This window comes from Dipodomys merriami, unplaced genomic scaffold (genome assembly GCF_024711535.1).
Source record: "Dipodomys merriami isolate MVZ:Mamm:240054 unplaced genomic scaffold, mDipMer1.0.p SCAF_4, whole genome shotgun sequence".
Taxonomy (NCBI): domain Eukaryota; kingdom Metazoa; phylum Chordata; class Mammalia; order Rodentia; family Heteromyidae; genus Dipodomys; species Dipodomys merriami.
The window spans coordinates 58,980,991-59,004,368 of NW_027205603.1; the positions used below are offsets into that span (position 1 = coordinate 58,980,991).

The 23,378-nt window shown below is 32.0% G+C and overlaps 1 protein-coding gene across 3 annotated transcripts in view; it reads right to left on the reverse strand.

Annotated features, from left to right (window-relative positions):
• Positions 1-3,537: 3,537 nt before the first annotated feature.
• The window catches only part of Triqk (triple QxxK/R motif containing), a 71,819-nt gene continuing 51,978 nt past the window's right edge, over positions 3,538-23,378 (reverse strand). For all 3 annotated transcript variants that reach the window (XM_069991050.1, XM_069991048.1, XM_069991047.1), the window contains 2 exons: positions 12,090-12,175; positions 3,538-6,556 (listed from right to left, as the gene is read on the reverse strand). In XM_069991050.1, coding sequence (XP_069847151.1) covers positions 6,452-6,556; positions 12,090-12,175 — 191 coding nt within the window. In that variant the 3' untranslated portion in view covers positions 3,538-6,451. The remainder of the gene's footprint in view (positions 6,557-12,089; positions 12,176-23,378) is intronic.

The window sequence follows — 23,378 nt, forward strand, 5'->3', positions numbered from 1 at the left end:
AGTTGGTGGATAGAAAGAAGTTAGATAAGGGTCACCGAAAGAGAAAGGAAAACATTCTGGCTTTCTATGACACAGGACAATGGTTATGAGTTATGAAGTATGATATAAAGAAAAAGAAAAACACAAAATGATATTTGAGAAGATGAAAGTGTTTTTTACCCTGATTTCACCATCAGAATTTGCATGAGGTACAGAATTACATAGTACTCCATAATTATGCATAAACAGATTATACTTTAAAAATGCTGAAGGAATGTGTATAAATGGGTATTTTTTCAATATCTGATGTAGAATATCTAAGAAGGAATTGTGAATGTATTTTAGAACACTGAACAGAAAATCCTTATTTTGGAGGAAATCATTTACTAGCATAAGAACACACTGTTAAATCACAGTAACACAAATAAGAAAATCTCTTAAGGACTATGGAATATTCTCAGCTTAAAAATAACCAAAAATAATGAACTTTCCTGATCTCATATAACCGAACAACTATCTTCTAGTCTATAGAAAATATGAGAAATAGATGAATAAAATGGAAAATGAAAAAAATAAAATGTTTAAAACAATCTGTAAATTACTAGCATGAAAGGAACAAGATTGCCATAGAATAAAAGAAACAATCAGTCATATTCAAAATCTGTTATAGACATTTTGAATAGGAACACCTGAATATTGACTTGTTTTCAGATGATATTAAGCAATAATATTCAATTCCATTAGTTACAAAATAGCTTCATTGTAATATACATTAAATCAACAGTCTAGCAAAAAAGCCAACATTCTTATCAGAAATATATTGATTATTTATATGTAATATACTTTCATATCTAGAGTGTACTTAAGACATTATGGAAATTGAATAAAAGTAGAACTTTCATATAGTAGGCTTTCCTTACTCATAGATTTATTACATGAGATTTTGACCAAGTACAACCATACCTATATAAATAATTTCCACAAAACAAAGGTTTTACATAGATCAGTGGATGTTATCTTCACTTATAGTGTAATTTGCTGAGTATTTTCCTGCCTTTGATTCCATAAAGTAGGGCTCCCCCAAAAAGTAAACGATGCCCCAAAAGTGAGGGAAAATTTATGGTAATACTCTAAAGCCAAAAAGAGCAGATAATGTTCTAGTTTAAGTGATAAAGTGAAAATCTGAGATGGCTGCAAGTTATCGTGCCATTTGTGATATTTTGGGTAAAAGTCAATCAAGCACCTACAATACAATATTGAACTATATGTGCATTTGCAGGTCTTTCAGATGGGGAACTCTTTGGAACAATACTCCCACAAACATATACTTTTCATATATTTATATTAATATATATTTATACAAACATATACTTTATATATTTATTTTAATATATATAAGTATCTAGAATATAGACATGATATATAAGTATATATAAGTGTATATATAAATTATATATATTATATATATATATCTGCTGAAATCTAAGTGATGGGTATGTTTATTATATGATTCTCCCCTACTGTTGTACAATGCACGTGATTAGTGTTAAAAATTAAAGGTAGCTAAACAGTAAGAGATTGGAAAACAAATGAAGATCAATGGTGATTCGGAATAAGGACAGAGACAGTTCAACTCAGTAAGTACATGGTGAACTACAAGACTATGCTATCCCATTCAAGTAGAAGTGAGGTTCCAAAACTCCAGAAGGGATGTTGGACACCACTGGATCGAAGAAGTGACAGATGAGTAGAATGAAGACTGGAGAAAGAGGATGAAAATGCCTAGATGAATCACAAATATTTGGGACTATCATTATAAATAATACTTATTTTCAGTCAACCAATTCTCCCACACTGATGTTTCAGGTAACACATGCCAATAGGCACCAAGGTTAGGACGTCCTCATGACCATTACAAAACACATTCTATTTAATACTATCTTTCTATAAAATTTTATATTAAAACCTAATTGCTACAATTTGACACATGTAAAATATGTCGAATTTTTACAAATCCAAGCAAACCTTTGCATTTTGTGCTATCCTAGGACACAGAGAAGGGCCGATCCAATGAAGGTCTGTGTGTCACCCAACAGAGCCACCACAGAAGCAATTTGTTACAAGTAGATGGCTAGTTGAACACTTAAAAGGACGATAAACTAGAAAGAAATTAGATACTGAAATCAATTTCTTTTGAGCTTACCATGAAACTTCAGTTTCACACAAACAATTGTATTTGAAGAAGTCAGAAAAAAAATGCCATACTAAGATGCGTGCCCGTGCAAACAGAACTTTACACATGCTATAGCCTTTATAGTCACCATTTACTTGATTGGTCCAAATATTTATAGTTCATTGTTATGACTGCCAAAACTGGCAACCACAAGGATTGTTGTCTCAATTAGGACAGTAAACAGATTGTCTCTTTTTTTAATGAAAAAATCTAAAATGTAATACTTCACAGTTTAACATGTTTATTCATCTAAACGAGCTAAAAAATAATGGTGCGACATCTGTTCGCGAAGCATTGGTACCTCAAATTTTGGCTGCCTCCCCACCAATTTGGTTGTTGTTTTAAAAATGAAGAATAGGAGGGGGTTCTGTCATCAAAGATTCTTCTGGCATGCAAACTATCTTATTTTTTTTCTTCAAATAAAGATCTTGTATCTGTTGCTAGGGATTTTTTTTTTTAAATGTGTAACAAGGAGGCACTGTGCTGAATGTGGCTGCAATATAATTGTTTTAAACAAATTACTGATCCACTATGGATATTTCCACACTGGCGTAGTTCTTTACATGACTCTTCAGGTCCCCTCTATACTTACCCTACCAGTTAAAACCTGAACAAAATGGTAAGAATGTTTTTGTAGGCACTGAATTCATCTGCTGCAGTTTTTTTTTTCTTTTTCCTTTTTACTGTGGGTTGTACTGATGCTAGATACGGCATCAGCGCAATCAAAGGTAGCAAACATTATTCTATCCAGGCTGCATTGGAGTAATTCTAATAAAAGAAGGCCGGGCTGCTAAGGGAGAAGTAGGACTCTCCCCAGAGAAGCCTCAGGTAAGTGTAGAGTTTAATTGCTGTTAAGGACAGAATGCAGAATTATCTTAGGCAGTCTCTTGTGCAACAACATTATGGAGGAAATTTATCAAATGAAATAAATTTAATTCCTACAAGATTTTTTTCACAAAGCTGATCTACAGTACAATTCAATCTGTTGAACTATCCTTGAGTATATACTTTTAAAACATGGAAAATTGAGTATCATATAAATACTACAATAAAATTTAGCTTTGTTTTTATTTGGGGTGAAAACACGTGCTGAATTTAATTCAATCACTGAGTATGACTTTTTAATAAACATGAATACCTAATGTTTTAGAAAAGACCAAAGTTTCAATTTAATTCTAACCATGATGTTGTCTTAACCTTCATAATTAGGATGGAACTTTATATCCCCAAATATTCAATGATCATAAATGCCACATGCTAATATTTGATCAATACAGATTGTTCAGATTTTATTAAATTAAAACATATTTGATCATGTACTATATACAACATTTTCTACCCAGACTGTAAAAAGACTTTAATTTTAACATACATTTAAATTTATGTACAAATTACTACACTACTGGAATGACAAAAATGACTGAGGATTTTACATATTCCATAGGATTTTACAATTGTTAGTCAGGCTAAAAGCATTTCTGTTGTCTTTATGAAAAGTCGAAAAGAGAAACTGTAGATGTATCTTACAACAACTAACCCTATGTTTCTAATAAAGCAGATTTTTTAAAGAAGAAATAGGACACGAGGTTATTTTTTGCAATATCTCTTCTTAAATGAAAATAAATTTATGCATTATTTTCCCTAGTTGAGACCTATGTGCAAACTAAAAACCAGCAACCTTTCATACCTCACATATTTCAAAGGTTATTTTTTAGGTCTCCTACATTAGTTTAAATATTCTGCAGAGTACATTAATATATTTGAACATTCTGAAAAGTCATTAAATATATGTTTTATTTATTCTTCTGAATTACTCTAAGCAGTAAATTATTACATGGGAACTAGCCAGGTCTAAATTTTGTGTCTGATGCCAGTCTGATATTTATTCCAAACACCACTCATTATTTAAAAGTATAGTCCCCTGAAATAGCAAGAAGGTATCACCTTTCTCTTCAAACCATATAAATCAGTCTTTCAATCTGGACTGCTTTTCAAGGGATTGGCTGCTTCCCAGATAACGTGAGTTGGTGAAATTTGCATTTCATGAAAACAGTATTGTGTAAATATATGTTATCCCACTTTACCTGCTATTTACAGAAATCGAATCTTTTAAGCCTTTGGGACTTGTGATTCTCTGGGTAATCATAAATCAATCAGCTATATGAATGGAATCTAGATGCCAATAAATTAGGCAATGAAACTTGCCTATAATTATGCTACATTTAGACTAATATTTATTGCTATAGGAAGCAATATTTTCCCCAAAAGAACACCCCATGAGTATGGCAGAATCGTTTAGTTTTTCTCACAATGATGAATTTTCAAACATTTATAAGAGTATAATGATCTATTTTAAATACCATGAGTTCTGCTAATTTGGATATGTAACTAATAAGTAACCATTACATCCTTTCATTTAAATTATTACTAAAACCCAGAAATAACCTTTATTTAATGTGACTCTTTAACACCATATGGGATGGAAATAAGTAAATGAAAGTTGTTCACGTACATGTGATAAGAGTAGAGGAAAGCAGTATTTCTTGACATGTGGCATGTCACTCAGGAAAGTAAAAGGCCCATCATATCCAAAATGCCAGCTTGGATATTCCCTTGCCTCCCACTTCACGAACAGACATACCACATGGCATAAAATGCTGCAACCTTTCCTAAAAATGCCACTTGGATTGGTCCACTGTGGCGAGTGTGTACGAAGTCTTGTTCTGTGTCTCCAGTTTGTGAGTTCAAGAGGAAGAATCTAGCAAATAACACTGGCTAAATTTTGCCCGCAGATGTTTGGCGTAAATAATCTGTGAGGATATTGGAATCTTTGGCTGTTTCTGCACTGAGGAAATAAATGATGCTGCTTTAAAAAAATTCTACAGAATGTACACTACACTGTGACACATTCAACTTCTTTGCATAAGTACCAAAGAATATCTTGCCTTTTAGAAGCTGCACTTACAAAGCTATGATATGCTTCTAGGGTATTTATCAAAGCTTTTGACTCTTGGAAAGCACAGAAACAATTCTAATACTGAATTTATTATTTTGTACAATATATGCACAATATTAAACATTTTGTGCATAGATTTCAAAGAATCCATTTTTCTATGCATTCTTATATGATGTAGTAGCTAGTAACTCTGTTGTAGGTAGATCTTTTCCAATTTTCTGAGCTTTATGTGTTCATGTTTTTGAAAATGTATTAAAATGTTGATTGCCAATAAAATATTGCATAGACTAGTCATTATGCTCCAACAAATGCAAAATATATCAAAATATATAAACAGAAAAGTACATGTGAGAGTAATATGAGTTTTATATTTTCTTCTACTGTTTATTTTTCACTAAAGTGTTCTAATTAACTCTCAAGAGACAAAATATAATCACACGAAACAACTTCACATTGTTCACATTCAGAAGACAGCCAAGAAAATGATTCTGAGGAGGTAAGACTTCTGCTAATTGTAGGGTGTGAAAAAGACTGCACAATTAAATGACAGATTGCTACATCTCTCCTTAACAAGAGGGGCAAACTGATATTGCAGACAGCCAGAACAACATAATTAAAATAGAATTCCAAGCTTATATTAATAGAGTAATAAGTTAATTAAAACCAAGATCAACTGAACTTTCTATTTACATCAGTTTGGGTAGCCCAAGAGGCAAGGTACTCTAATACACTACTCTTTGAGCCTCTATCATCCAGGTGCCATTTCTGACAGAGCACATGTGCACGGAACAGTTGGCAAGGAAGGATAAAAATTACTGAAGTTGTATGTACAGATAGTCTCTCTAATGACATAAAATATGTCTGGAAAGAAACTGGGGCTTCTTGGTAAAATAAAGATTTTCTTAGCCTTGGAATGTGATTCAAATACTGTTTACCTGCAAGAATCATAGAAGAGTCAATTTACTCATTTCTGATTGGTGGAGTTATAAATGTAAGCTGGGTAGGATGTTTGAAAAGTTTAGGATCTATTATCAATTTCATCTAAATGTGCATGTATAATATGTCTGTCCAAGTAGAAATATTTCTAAAAGTATCCAGCACTATATTGTATTGATAGGTAAGCTCATTTCTTCATGTCTTACATGACTATTTAAAAAGGTATTTCTGCAAACCGTAAGTCTCAGAAGAAAGCAGTCATTATAGTCAAGAGCCAATTCTTCAGAATGTACTTGTCCAAAAGATTCTTTCATAAAATTATTTTCCTTTAATGTATTGATGCTCAGCTAATTTTCATCTCCTGGGTCAACATCTGTGGACAGTCTGAGATAAAAGAAAGCATAGAAAGCCAGTAGGAGGGCCAGGATAGCTGCAAGTACAAGTCCAACTTCCTAGAGGAGGGAAAAAAAGTAGACTTGAGAAAAGACTTTTTTTTATCTGTTTCACCAGATAAAATGACCATGTTACTGCCCAATGTACAATGAATAATTTGAAACAAATAGTCATATCCATCTTATTTATACGTTTTTGCCAATAAGTAACTTATTTTGCATATGATAAAACCCATTGTAATAACAAGTACATAGTCCTTCTTATTATTACTTTTAAGTTAAATTTTCCCAGAACTAAAATTCAGATTTATTGATTTAATATTATTTTCATGATTTGGATATCAAAAGGTTAGATATAAGCAACATAGATTGTACTTACAAAGTGTATGTGTTCTCTACTTGAGTTATGTCTAACTTTATTTGCTGCTTCAAAAATACATTTGCAATTAGCAATGGAATTTGCATATAGATTTTCTTTAACAGTTATGATTCCATTTCGATTAGTAACAAATGACTATAATCACTGGCTTCACAGATTATGTCTCTGTTTACATTAATTATTATTTTGTTCAAACTCTAAGTTTTAAAGCCTAAGTTCTGTATTTTATATACTGATGAACAAAACTGAGGACTGGTTTCATGAAGCATCACACATCATATTATCTTCAAAAAGTGTGTGAGCATATTGTTATTTCCCTTGCCCTTGACCTATTGTAACGATGAGATGTACAAGACGTTATGTAGAAAACGAACTTTACAACTTATGGGAGGCAGGGGAGGTGAGGAGGTGGGAAGGAAGGGATGGTAGGGGAAAAGGAAAGGAGGAGGTAACAATACTCGGAAGGAAATGGACTCATTACCTTACTCATGTAACTGTAACCTCTCTGTACACTATTTTTACAATTAAAAAAACATAAAAAAGTGTGTGAGGACCATAAATAGTCTCGATACTAACATTCCATTTGGCCAGAGAGAAATGAAGAATGGAGAGTGGCAGTCTGGCATCCTATAGGGCCTAGTATTCTCTTCTGATGTTCACTGTGTATCACACCCCTTACCTGGTATTGTTTTATGGGGGTAGTAAATCCTTTACATTCACAAATATGTAAAATAAATTTTATGCCAACATAAAATAAAACAACATTTGCTACCTGCTAAACTTTAAAAACATTAAAAATAAACTTGATTCATAACCAATATGCAGTTTTACCTGAATGCTACTACTACAAATACTGTATTCAGATGTTTAGCTTCATAATTAAATATACCCAGATATCAAAACTCTGAAAATAAATATTAAACATGTGCAGCTGAAAAACTCAGTATCAACAATTTTTGAATGACTTTATATTTAAAATGTAATATATCAACATAATGTCAAGTAAAAGTGAATTTTTCTTCGTTACAGTTGGAACACTTTGGCGTCTCAAAAGGGCATGGCACTACCAGACAGGTTTCATTTATTTTCTTAGATCCACAGCTGTGCTCCCAGACCCATCTGGTTACACAGCTACTAATTTTAAGAGGATGTAATAAACAAGTGACACACAACTGTAAACTCCATCTGTTCTGTAGAGTGGACAACAAAACTGATCAACTCCATGCTATTCACCTAGCTTACTGTAAAAATAAACTTGTTATTCTGGATTTAAAGCCATGTTTCACATAAACTAAATTCACTGGTTTACTTGTTTTTATTGTCCTTAAGACAATGTGTACACTTTCATAATATCCAAAGGTATGAAAAAGAACTCTAAAGATAGGAAATGGAGAGTATTTACAAAATTCAACTTATTAATGTTTAATTAAATGATGTCTGGTTAATATATGAAACAAGGATGACATTTACTGGGAAGGTATAACATCACATAATTTTCTTCAACGTATCTCCATTCATTGAGGAAATGAACATTATAAAGGCAGAATGTTTGAAAGTTTCAAGCAAGGGTACAAGTTGAAAAAACAAACAGAATCACAAACATAAACATTTTCTCTATCCCGTGGCTATTTTCAGTTTTAAACCCAAAATAACAGCACAGAACAAATATAACATTTCAAGCTCATCATCTAAAGAGATTGTGGGCAGGATCTGGTTGGCATTTTGTTTACATACTACAACTGAATATTTTTTAAATCTTTTTTTCTCTTGTTAAAGTTATACCTTTAGGGTACAGTTTAAAAAAGAAAATAATAAATGTAGATTCATTTCCTTCTAAATCATACCAACACAGGTATTGCATTGTAAAAAAATTAGTGATACTATAATTCTTCTAATTGAAAGTCAATTAAATAGCAAGCAAACTTGATGTGGAAATATATTTTAGGTGGCACTCATTGCATTACTGTCTGACAAACTGTGACATTTTATTTTTGCAAGACAAAAAATAAAAGTAGCTTCTCACTTATAAATCAATTCTAGATTTTAACATTATTTAGATCTTATGCCCAAATCATGAACTGTTCTCTCAAACCATGTTCCATTTCTGAACATAGATTTACAAAAAAAGCACTAGAAGACTTTAGGGGCAAAGGCTCTATTGTATAGTTCTTCACATTTCTAGCCTACAGTTTCTCAGTCCACATAATGTTGATTGAATAAGGAAATTAATTCTGGAAGTGATCTCTTGTACATTTTTCCAGGACAATCACATCTTACTCATCTTTCTTCCCACAGGTTCTATAATATTGTAATGCAGTGATTCCTAAATGAGTAACGGCTCAAGTAATATCTTATGGTCTTCATAGAAATTATGCTAAAACGAGGCAAAGATTTTTCAATATTAACATCCATCATGATCACAGAAAATGTGAGAACATTCTATAATATATAATTCAGCTGCACAAAACAGAAGAACTTGAAGTATAAGAAGGCCACTGACAAACATTCAAGGGAAAACTTCCATGAACTAGAACTGTTGAATGCCTACAAATACTTTCTTGATTATAACAATTGATAAGTGACTTCAATGTGTTAAGTTCACTGTTTAATATTTTTACTTATGTCCATTCTAGAAAGGTGGCAGATTAGACATAACTAAGCATGGTCACAGTGAGGGTCAAAGGGATGTGGTCCTAGGGCTTTTGTCACATACTCACATTGTTGCCATTGATGTCAATTTGCCCTTTCATACACCTTTCCAGATTTTCCATAGATTTAAACTACTTGAAGAGCAGTACTACAACTCATTTAAAGGAATAAGTAATAAAATGGTAAAATAACACAATATTATGGTCATTCTGTATCAACTAGATAAGACTCAAACATGTTTGATGTTCATTACACCTTAGTTGCTTCTGTGACATTATCAGTATGGATAAAATCACTCACTAGGGAAATTAAAAAGCATTAAATGGCAATTGCTGAAAGAAACTTCGTTATTTAAAATACTATGCCAAAATGACAAGGCAATCAAAGTTTGACAGGGCAAACTAATTAGTATGCCAGATTTAAAATGTAAAATACCTTCATGGTTCTGACTCTAAAAAGTTTCCTATCATCTTAATGTGCTCTTCACATGAATTTTCAGGCTAAGTAAACATTACTTAAAGTCTTGTTCAGATTGCTTTGGGAAGAGTGAGGGAGCCATGAGGGACAGTGGCAGGGAGAGGATCTGATCAAGGTTCATTGTATGCATATACAGACATGATAAAAGAAACTCCCAGCACAAATAAGTCATACTAATGAAAAATGTGAAAAGGCCTTTGTTTTCCACAGGCTTGCTAAGTCAAACGATATCCAAATACACTGAGAGGGAGCAACGTTCCCATCACAAGTTAAAAACACTTCTGTACATACTTAATAGACTCTCAGACAAAAATTCTCATAAAAATTTAATTAAAACAGGCATTAGCTAATTGTATTTCAAGGGGACACAGTTATGAAATAAGGGATATATGTATAAAAATGGTATAAATGTAAATCAATGGCTCCATTGTTTTTGAAATCTTTATTTTTAAATTTTTTGGGCTTTGGACTCAGGGCGTGGGCATTGCTGCTGAGCATTTTCTGCCCAAAGCTAATTTTGTACCACTTGAGCCACAGCTCCACTTCTAGCTTTTTTTTTTTTGGCCGGTCGTGGGGCTTGAACTCTGGGCCTGGGCGCGCTGCCCCTGCACTCTTCAGCTCAAGGCGAGCACTCTACCGCTTGAACTACAGCGCCACTTCCGGTTTGCCAGTGTTTTATTGGAGATAAGAGTCTCACGGTCTTTCCCGCCTGGGCTGGTTTTGAACCGCAATCCTCAGATCTCAGCCTCCTGAGTAGCTAGGATTACAGGCGTGAGACACCGGGGTCTGGCTCTGTTCCTCAAATCTTAATATGGAACTGCTCATTTAAGTATGCCAAAGAGAATTTTATACCAACATTCCGCTAAAAACCAAACCACAAACTCCACCACATTATAATAGATGAAATTAAGTTATACATTGTGTTAAGAGGGCAAGAATCAAAATGTTCAAATCAAGAGGCCATTCTTAAGCCACTAAATGCACTATACAAAGTAAGCATTGCTTTTATAAAATTTAGGTCATTGAAATATCTTTTAAAGATGAATTAAATTTGATATGAAAATAGAAAAAAATAAGGATTAATCTGGCCTGAAACAAAAAGATTATTTTTCTCATTAAAAACTGACACAGAACACTAACTGAAGAGGTTGTGTTGTGAAAACATATCACATCACACAGCAATGCTTGATCAAAATGGGCAATCAGCAGCTAAAAGAAGGCAATGTTTTGTGATCATAATAGCAAATTCTGGAAGAAAACCAAATATATCATCTGGCTGTTCAACAGCTGTTACAGCTTGGTAGTAATACCTTGGCATTTGCTATAAGCTGTAACTTAGAAAAATTGATTTTTCGTCTGCCAAATAAAACCCAAAATCTCCTATTAACAGTTTAAAATTTAAATAAAATATATGTAGTAGTCATTTTATGTTATATATTTGACAACAGGGCTGTCAACCTAATTTTTCTACTTAGCTCATTTCAATTCTAAAAACTTGGCAAAAGAAATAACCTGAGTAATAATGTAAATGTAATTTTACTAAACTTTATTGTGCTAGCACACTGAATTACTGTCTGCTAAGAGCATTCTCAGTTGCATTTATCCTTTAAGGAGCTCAACACCAGATTTCTAAATGGACAAGTTTGGGAATGCCATAAGAATTTCATCACAGAGAATACTAGTGTTAATAAGACAAGGAGTAAAATTACAAGCATGAATAAGTATACATTACTACAAGTGTAATTTAAACAACTATGAAAATAACGTTTATTGAAAATTAAAGAATTTTTTTTTACTAAGGCCACATCACATACATCATTGAAATGCTTGAATATATTCATTAGCTGGAAAAGAATTAAAACTTTAAGAACAACTGGTTTTCTTAGGTAACACTGTATTATTTTTAGACCTTGAAAAATCTAAGTGTTAGAAGGAACTTTTCCATTGAGTAAATTATTTTAAACAATTTTGAATTCTGCTTAGATTATGAAACATTATAAAGCAGTTAGAACATTCATGCAACCCCGTTTAATATAATGAAATAGCATACACATTATCGTATTACAAAGTTATTAAATCGAAATCTACCTTTATGCCTATTGCTGTTTTCTTTGCTTCTGCTTTTAATTTGGTTGCTCGTAAAATAGGTTTGGTTTTTTTATAATCCTGTTTACCTAGAAAGAAATAGTTTCAAACAATGAGTAATGTTTAAATATAATTCAAGTTGAACAGTCATCTATGAAATGTCAAAGAATGTTTAAACAGAGTAAAACAGGGACAGAAAGTTGCAAAGTAGTTCCCAGTTGTGATTACCATAAACCTGTCATCTAAAAGTTGACTCCTCACTTACTGTTTCAGCAAGAAGACTTGACAAACGTCTTTGATTTGATGTGCAATGAATGTCAAAACAAGATAATAACTTTTTTAAAGACTAAGAAATTTAAGGAGAGTTAAATCTTTTGGAAGCAATTAGAAATAAATGCATAAATAAATGAATACATGTGCAAATTTATTAATAGGTAATGCTAATTGTACCATAACCATTGAATGGTAATACAACAATAATTGTGAATTTATTTTATTGTAAATACAGTGTATATTCAAATTTGAGAAACACTCCCTAAGACACGTGTGAAGAAATTCATTAGAAAAATACAAATTAAACTTCTATTTCTACTTAACAGAGGATCTAAAAAACTTACTAAATAAAAGATGACAAGATAATTTCTGAAGATTTCAGATTATTATTTTGTCTTCTTGCTTCCATTTTACTCCCCTTCCTTTCAAAGATCAGTTCCTCTCCAAAATTCAACTTACCTTTACATTGTCCTTCTCTAAATAATATGGTTCATAAATTTAATTTCCACATCTTCCCCACACTGAAATACATAGCAAAACCGTTTATGTAAACTGCACATAAAAATTTAATGTGAAATTAAATTTTTTTCTTTTTTATTCGATTGTGGGACTTGAACTCAGGCCCTGAGCATTGTCTCTGAGCTCTTTTGCTCAAGGCTAGTGCCCTACCACCTTGAGCCACAGCCCCACTTCTGGTTTTCTTGTGTTAATTGAAGACTAGAGTCTCACAGTCTTCCTTGCCTGTGCTGGCTTAGAACTGTAATCCTCAGATCTCAACTTCCTGAGTAACTAGCATTATAGGTATGAGCCACCAGTGCCTGGCTAAATTTAGTTCTTTAGCATCTGCTAAAGACTCAAAAGTATCATTAAACTTTTACCTAAATTTTCAAAATTAGAAATGGCAGAAAAGTAAATCAAATGTACTGGATTAATGTAGGAATGATATAGTTGTATTCATTAAACACATAAAACTGGCTAGAAAGTTATAAATTATCAATTTTTACAGGAAGAAATATCTGTTGAGAAGTGTTATTATATAGCAGTCTATCTTAATCTAAGGACAGTTCAATAAATAATTACTTTTGGTGGGGTTGAATGACCCTGAAATGAACCTTTTATGAATGCATATCAAATTACCTAAATTTAAAATATAGAATAAGTAATATATATAAAATATGACTCAGATTCATTTTAAATTAGCAACATTTAATTTTTCAGAAAAAGCCTTGACAAGCATTCATTCCAATTTCCTATCTCAACAGTCAAAATTATTCATGTCACTATTCCTACTGATTTATAAACAGTTCAGAATAGTGAAAATTGATGACATATCAAATGCTTTTACTCAGGGTTACAAAGCAATTTTCCAATGAAAATCTAAAAAGAAATTTAAAGTTTATAATAGGAACTGCAAAGAAAGTCCTTGTTTGCTGCATATGTTGGATTATAATATCTGGGTACAATGGAGAAAGAGTAAACAAAGAATTATTTTAAACATGATGTCCTTCATACAATTATTCAACATTTTGCCACAAAGCAGACTGAAATATATTTCAGTGACTATATTTTCATGGTAAATTGAAAGCTTATCATTCTACATAAGAACCATATAACCCTTGGTTAATTAAATAATCTATTTCTGTTCAGCTCCTTTATCCTCTTAAAGAATAATATTTATAGATTAACATTAAAATGAAAAATTGAAATTAAAATTAAAATTATTATATACTTAGTACTTTCCCAAAACAGTGAATCTGTAATTAATTTAATATTCTCCTTGCTGATTATGATATCCAACAGTACATATTACAAGCTCTGCTTTTAAGTCTACTAAGTGAAAACATTTACAGGGGCATCTATTAAATTCAGTACAACTGAAACTAGATCTTTCATTGTGCCCAGAGAAGTTTTCAACATTTGAATTTTTATTACCTCAAGACAGATACCTATGCTTATATGATTGTAAAACTTTCAACTACAGAAATCCGTATGTAGTTTAGGTAACAAATCCTTTCCTCTTCATGTACATATTCCGGGTCAACTGATTTATGCTTTCTTCCTCCAGAAGAGTTCTGTATTATTCTTTAAATTTTTCTCATGTACAGGAATTTACTTTGTTCTTCTTCTATACAGTTCTATGAAATTAAATGCATTCATCAATTTATGTAACTGCCACCATATTATATATATAAGATATAGCCACCACTTCCTGCATTAATAACTCCAGCAACAACCAATTAACTGTCCATTTATATAGGTTTGACTTTTCAACAATGAGGCACTGAAGTGATAATATCTTCTTTGTTTTACCATTAAGTATTTTCAATTTACTGAAGTTGTATGTTTCAATAATTTATTCTTCTTTAGTGCTGAGTAATATTGAATTATAAAACTGAATCAGTTTTTCTATTGATTCACTTTCCTAAGTATATTTTGGTTATTTTCTGTACAAATTTTTGTGTGAGCATAAGTTTTCCTTTATCTAGGGGTGGAACTAGTGAGTCAGGTAAATAAATATATGTTCAATTCTTTGAAAAACTGCTTGCAAACATTATTTCCAATGTATATTTTCACCATTTTTCATTCTCACTGGCAATATTAACACTACTGCCACTTGATATTGTTTTATCTAAATTATTTAAATGTCTTGGGATATTTGTTATTCATTATAATATCTTTTAGTCCATTTCATTTCTGTAAGGTCATTTCTAGTGTAATTCTGAGTTTCTCATCTTATTAAAGGTTTTACAACAGTTTTGATCTTTCTTATAAAAAGCTCCTACTTGTAGATTTATTTTTCTATTTCTTTCTACTCTGAAATTATTTCCTTCTTTCTGTTTAGCTTGTCTTTAAGTTTGCGCTTCATTTTCTAGCAGATCTTCGCAGAAAGTTACATTACTGACTTAAAATTTTTATCCTTTTTAATACTCTCTATACCAGGTATGAATTTCTGGGTTATATGACTATCTTCTCACTGTATCTTCTATGACATAGTATCAATTATTTTCACTTGATACAGGTAGCTATCTTATATTTTTAATCTCAGTTATTTACAACAACATTAATTAATGAACATATTTTAAATGTGGTTTGTATATAAATTTGTTTAGTTAGCACTTTCTAATTTCAGTCTATCATTTTAGAGAATAAAAACTATGTTTTCAATTCTTCTAAATTTATTGAGGCTTGCTTTACAGATAAATACATAGTCCATCCTAATGGATACTCTTGTTTTGGCTTCCAGAAGAATTGATCTATCATTATAAAATGTCTTGCATCTTAATTAACTTATCATAGTTTATTTGATAGTTTATTTGATAGTTTATATTCATATAGTCACACTGGTTCTTTTGGATACTGTTTTGTCAGTAGATCTTTCCTTATTTTTCATTCTGCAAAGTATTTGAGGACTTGAATTTTACAAATAAGCAGCTGAATAAAATAACAAGGACATTGAAAGATATGAAATAGGGTTTCAAAAATATAAAAACTCCTGAAAAAAATAAATTAGGATTTCTTGAAGAAACAAATTCAATAATTCAAATAAAATTGCAGTTGAAAACCAAGCCTGAATAAACCAATGGAAGATAGACTATCAGAACTTGAAGATAGAGTTAAAAATATTAGAATAATGAGATGAAGAGAAAGAAAAAAGTAAAAGTACAAAAGAAACTTGCAAAACCCATTACACCATTAAAAGACTAAATAGGAATTCTGAATGTAGAAAACATATAAATTAAAGGAATATGGACAATATTCAATGAAATAATACCAGAAAAAATATAAATCTTGAGAAAATATGGTCACTAAGGTATAGACGGGACCAGAATAGAATAATTCCAAGTTTTATTATAAACATTAAATACAGTATACAAAACAAGGAAGGAATATTGAAAGTTGAAAGAGAGAAGTGTCAAGTCATCTACATAGGTTAACCCATCAGAAAAACAGGATTTTTTTTTCAACAAAACCTCTAAAAGCAAGAGAATTACACATTTCAAGCCCTGAAAGGAAATTACTAACCTTGATACCTGTTTCCAGTAACTTTATCTTTTTAATTGAAGAAGAAAAATAACCTTGTAAGTTGAACACAAAAACTAAAGAAACTTATGTACACTAAAGTCAACCCTAAAGATAATACTTACAAGAACGTAAAAGTACAAAAGATGATCAACACAACCATGAATATATGGGAAAGAATCAAAGAATCAATCTCACTACACTGGTAGATATGAAAATATAAATCAGAAAAGATCAAATATTTTTAAAGCAAAAAATAACAAATTGTTACATACCTTTGAATAATAATTCTGAGTGTTAACAGTATTGATCCTCTACACAAAAGACACCAAGTACAAAATTGGATTAAAAACAAGACAAGATCATCTTCTGTCTGCAAGAAATGCAACTCATCAGGCACCAGTGGCTCATGCCTGTAATCCTAGCACCAAGGCCCAGAGTTCAAGCCCCAGGACTAGAAAAAAAAGAAGAAAAAGGAAATTCAAGTCATTTTAGAGTGAAAGGCTCATGCCTGCAATTCAAGCTATTCAGGTGGCTAAGATTTTATGATGATCAAAGTTCAAAGCCAGCCCAGGCAGGAAAAGGTGTGAGATTCTAATCTTCAATTAAATACCAGAATACTGGAAGTGGGCTCAACATGGTAGGGCACTAATGTAGTGTAAAGGAGCTCAGGAACAGCTCCCAGGCCCCGAGTTCAAGCCACATGACTGAAAAAAAAAAGCAAAATAAACAAAAAACTAGCAAAACTAAAAATAAATGGCAAGAAATAATAAATATTAGGTAGAGATTAAAAAAATAGAAAGAATCAGTGAAATAATCAGTTATTTACTTTAAAGTAAATAACATTGGCAAATCTTAGCAAAACTAACCATAAGAAACAGACAGAAAATCCAAATTAATAAAATTTGAGATGAAAAAGTGGTCTCACAATGAACATTAGTGAAATTCAGAGAGCAACTGGGGACTACTTCAAAAACTTATATTTAGCTAAACAAGAAAATATAGAAAAATAGGCAAACTTCCAGAGGCATATATCCCACCTAAACTAACTCGAGAAAATATTAACTTCTTATTGATTATGATAGAGTCTCCTAATCAAGCATAGTCTACAAGATGGATAAATGGTTAATTCTAATAGACTTTTAATGAATAATAATGATAATACCCATGATCATAAGTTTATTCCATGTAATAGAAAGGGACGTAAATTGGATGCCAGGGGCTCATGCTTGTAATTCTAGCTACTCAAGAATCTAAGATCTGATGATCATGGTTTGAAACCAGCCCAGTCAGAAAAGTCCCTGAGACTCTCATCTCTAATTAATCACAAAAAAAGCTGAAAGTGGAGCTGCTAGCCTTGAGCAAATGAAGCTCAGGAATAGTGCAGGCCCCGAGTTCAAGCCCTAGGACCAGCACCAAAAGAAAGGGGGCAGGGGGAGCAGGAAAGAAAAGGAAGGAAAACTACTGAACTCGTTATATGGGGCCAGATAAGGACATAACAAAAAAAAAAAAAAAAAAGAAAGGAAAGGAAAGAAAATAGAGCTAAACTTCTTTGATAAATATAGACATAAAAATTCTCAATACCATATTTTCAACTCTTGGAGTTGAAGGCATGGATCAGCAGTAAAGTGCTTACATAACAAGTAGAAGCGCTAAGTCCAATACTGAGTATCATTTTTAAAAAATGACTTATGAGATGTAGGGGTGGAACACTGATATACTGTTGGTAGTAAGGGCATGTAAATTAGTCACACCACTAAGACAATCAGTATAGAGGTTCATCAAAACACTAAAAGTGATTTTCCTATACTACTTTCAGGTATGTATCCAATGATCAATCTAGGTCCCTATCAACTGATAAAGGGATTAAGAAAAAGTGGTACATTTTATACAATGGAGTCAGGCATGAAAGAAATGGAACCAGAAATCTTGACAGACATATATAGTATGTTGTTATTCAAATGTAGAATCTAGGCCTAAATAATAATAATGATAATGATATGAGGTGATTATAAAAGGTAGATTATTTGAATGGAGGAGTCAAGCATGAAGGGACTGGTTGAAAGGCAAGTATGATACTAAATACCATCAAAACAATTGTATAGCCATCATTTACACTAAAAATGATCATCATCACACCTAGCTTCTTCTATTGAGATGATGTCTCACTAACTTCTCCCTCAAGGTGGCCTTGAGCTGATTTCTATATTCTGAGTTGATGTGATCTGCCAGAGTTGATCTGCCAGCAAACTGGCTTATTCATTTCATTTTTTTTCTACCTAGATGATGTATAGTTGCCTACGGAGTTACTGGTGCTGAGTACGGCTCAACACTAATAAAAGATTATGTAACAGACTGCTACATAACCAACTCTACCTCTTGCACTAATGACATAGCAGAGTGGAAGTGTTTCAGGCTACCTGTGAAATAGAAATAATCAAGTCTTTTACCTATTCGTTAGGAAATGGAAAGACTTGGAAAAGCTTATATTAAGTGAAGTAAGCCAGGTCCAATGAAACATTGGTCCCATGGTTTCCCTTATTTGAAATAACTAGTATATGTCTGAGTCAAGCAGAAAAGGTCAGATAAGCTGATGTTAGGGGAAATGAACCCCAAGATAAGGATTCAAGTGTTTTTTTTTTGCTTTCATGCAATTGTTTCTAACATATTTATAAGATGATTTCTATTTTGCTTTGTATGTCCCTCCCCCACGGTATAACCCCTGCTTTTACTGTATTTGATGTTGGTATAATTTGTGGAGAGGAAAGGCAAAAACAAATCGTTTAACTAGGGATGAGATGTACAAGTCGTTATTTCGAAAAACGAACTTCACAACTTTGGTTGGGGGGGGAGGATATGGTGGGGGTAAGTGGTAGGAGTATGGGAAGGGAGGGGAAGGAGAAACAAAGAAGCAACAATGCTTGATAAGAAATGTACTCATTATCTTGCCCATGTAATTGTAACGGTATTCTCACAATAAAAAAAATAAAAATAAATAAATAAATAAATATATAATCAAGCCTTTGGCAGGTACCAATAAAAAAGAAGTGGCAATATCTAGGGTTTTGGAATAGTGCCGTATCTTTTTCAACAAGTAAGAGCTATTAAGAAACAATGCCTGAATGGCTACCAAACTTTGAGACTGACCAACTGGTCATGAGACTAAGGGACTCTTAGGGCTAAGATGGTCATGACTTAGGGGTTATCTAGTTCAACAATTACAATTGTGCCATTTAAACATTTAAAATGCTTATGGATAGCTCTTTAAAATATCTTGGCCTCAGCTGCTATATTCTAGCTATCCTTAGAGCTGACTCTAAAAGGAAGGGGAAAAAAATGTTCTCCTGGGTCAAAGTTAGAGTGATTCATGTTGTTCAAGTTTGCCAGAAAGGAAGGCATTAACCTAGGAAAGGCACAATATTACTCATTCTCTTCAACTGAAAGCTAAGATTAGACTTTTTAATTCTTAGATGCTAACAGGAAAACTCATAGCATTGATTTAAGTTAGGACAGTAATCAAAACTGAAGCTTTTTCAAAACACAGTGATGTCGGAAGAGCTAGGGGAAGGTTTGAGGGAATACTTGAGATAATTACTAAGACTACTCATAAAGTTTAAAGATAATTAGGAGATTCACTAAGACCATAGAGTATTTGAATGAAGATTTATATGCCTTCTAAAGGACAAAACCCTCAACAAACTCAAACAATGGTTAGAGACAAGAAAATCTAAAATGATTATTGGAATTACAACTATTTTAAATTGAGAATGGGAACTTGAACCTCTATTTCTTTTCTTGCTCCAAGAATATAATTTTGCCTATTCTTCCTATACATTCAATTGCCCTATAAATCTCATGATTTAAAAATATTCTTTTCTCTTACTTTAAACTGGATCATTTAAACATACATATACAAATATCTCAAGATTTTGGACCTAGAGCACAGCAGCTCAGGTTTGACTAGGATATGTATCTATGGGACAGAGACATAGGAACAGACAGAAATAAGAGACAAAAGCAGAAAAAAAGGTTGAGATTGGCTAATTACAGTAGATAATTCTTCTTTTGGAAGAAGATTTGATATGAACAAAATTACTTTCTCTTTCTGACACCAGTTTTATCTTGCTTTTCCTCTAGAATCATAATTATATACATCTCTGGCTTATATTTTATAATGACCAAAGTAAAACAGACAAGGAAATTTTTCTGTGGGATTATTAAAATCATTTTTATCTTTTGCTAAAAGATTACCTATCAGTTTTGTTCCAGTGTCAGAAAACTAATATCCACTTAATATGTATATAGCTCTCAATAAAAGCACATTTAGCAATCTGTCTCTGATTTTGCCTATCAAATATATATTATAAATATAAATAATCCATGGTATTCAGTTGATAGACTTCCTGCCTCATATCTGAAAAGTTGAAATCTCAACTGAAAAACAGCTGAATATCAACTAAAATCAATCATAATTAAAAGTATATATTTGCTGGGGACCCATGATTTGCACCTGTTAATTGTAGCTACTAGGAGGCTGGGGTCTGAGGATCACAGTTCAAAGCCAGCCTGTGGAAAGAAAGTCCATGAGACTCTTCTCTAATTCACCACCAAAAATTCAGAAGAGGATCAGTGGTTCAAGTGATAGAGCACTAGCCTTGAACAAAAAAGCTTAGTGACAGTGCCCAGAACCTGAGTTCAAGCACCAGGATCAGCATACACACACACACAAACACACACAGCATATTTTAAAAAAATCTGTGTCTATATATTTTCATAGTATATTTGTATCTATTTTGCAAAAAATATCTGTAATATCTGTTTTACTAAAAAAGGAATTTAAAAGCCATCTTAAGTTACAATTTTTAATCAGAAGGCATTAATGTTAAAAGTTCATTTTCTTATATATCCAGTGTGATTAGAACATACATATTTATTTTAAAACATGTTTAAAGCTGGGCATTGGTAGTTCATACTTGTAATCCTAGCTACACAGGAGACTGAAATAAGAGGATAGTGGTTCAAAGCCAGCCCAAGCAGGAATGTCTATGAGACTTTTTATCTCCAATTAAACATCGAATGACTGGAAATAGATCTGTAGCTCAAGTGATAGAGTGCTAATTCTGAGCAAAACAATTCACGAATAGCACCCACGTCCTGAGTTCAAGCTCCAGGATGGACAAAACACACAAAATAAGTTGAAAACCATATATTTAAGTAAATACTAATAAAACACATTAGTGTTTATAGATATGAAAACATTTAATAGCTATCAAAAATTTTATGATCATCATCCCTTATAAGTCACATTGTATTATTTTAAGAAAGAATACTATAGTTTATATACTAAATAATATTCACTATGAAATTTGTATTTCTTATTTCACATTTCATGCTGTAGTCAATTGTAATTACTACATGCTTGGGACAGGGAAGGTTTTCTAAATTTTAAGAAAGATTATTTAACTGACTTTGGATCTTTCCTTTTCAGTTCTTTACCTTTGGCCAGAAACAAGACAGCATCTTTAGCCTTTGTTGGGACTGCTTCCCAAGCTCATTATCATGTGAATATCTGCTTATTGTTTTATAAATGTTCATTTTTCAGAGGCTCACTGTTTTTCTCCACAGTTGACTTTACACTAGCCACAATCATTATCATCATGTGGCAGTACTGCTCTTCCTCTGCCTTCGCTGCTTTAAAAATTAATGCACTGTTATTTTCTGAATACTGCATAAGCTGCTTATGAGTACATTATGCTATCAAGCAAGCACATGCAGAAAAGCTTCCTAAACTGTTATTCTTTCAATGAAAATACAGCTGGTTCTGCTTCAAAGGCACATCTTTTCACCTGCAAATGGACTTGCTCCTACACTTATTCCTCAATTCATTGTCTTTTATTTGTGTCTGGAAATCTTTAATTGCCTTTAATTAGAAAAAAGTAAATTTGGTGCTTTAATCTTGCAAATACATTCAATCATAATTCTGTCTGGGATGAATACCAAGTTCTATTCACCGTCTGATCTCTATAACAAGGATATATAATTTAATGTCCATTTATATATACCACATCAATTAAGATACAATAGAAAAGCAAAGAGATAAGAGTCAAAATATTTGAATAGAAAAATTTGCAATCTAAATTTAATTACTCAAAGAATTATTGGAAGATGAGTTATTTACTGCATGCCAAAAATACTGACAAATAATATTTACCAATCAACAGTGAAGACTTTTATATTACCTTCAACGTTTTTGGAATAATTTCTCAATATCTGCTTCAAATCCCTCCTCCCTTACTCAAAAGGCAAAGCATTCAATGGAATCTTACTTTTCTCATGTTATCAGAATTTCATATAAAAAACCATGAAATTTTTTCATATGCAACAATTTCCTAACTGCCTTAGGAACACAATTTTTAGGTATTATATTACCAACTACTGAACATGTAATTATAGGACATTCATTACAAAACCAAAATCTTAGTTGGAGTATCCTATAACAAAGTACAGGAGACAGATAAGCTGTTTGTTTCATTGAGCCAAATTTTAAATGTATATTAGAAAATTATTAAAATATTAATCAATTTGATAAAGCAACAATCTTTACAAAAACAGAAACACAATAAAAATAGATCCAATGGATTACAAAAACAGAACACCTTTATATTTAGCAAATCATACAAAATGAGAGCATATGTTCCCTCCACAAAAAAAGGGATTTTCTATAAAAGGAAAATTAGCAAAAGAAGGAAATTTTATTAAAATCATGTCCTGTAGAGAGAAGCTGGTAAACTAATCATAAAAATGAAAATCTTATCCAAGCATTTTGTTTTAATGATGTTATAAAGGAAATTCAAACAAATGATAATTTTTCAACACTAAGGCTGAACAAATTGTCATAAAGCATACACTACAAAAGATCTATTATTATTGAATATCCAAGTGCTAAGCTTTCTGTTATTAAGAAACTAAACCACAGGTTGCTCCTATGTTATTAATTAA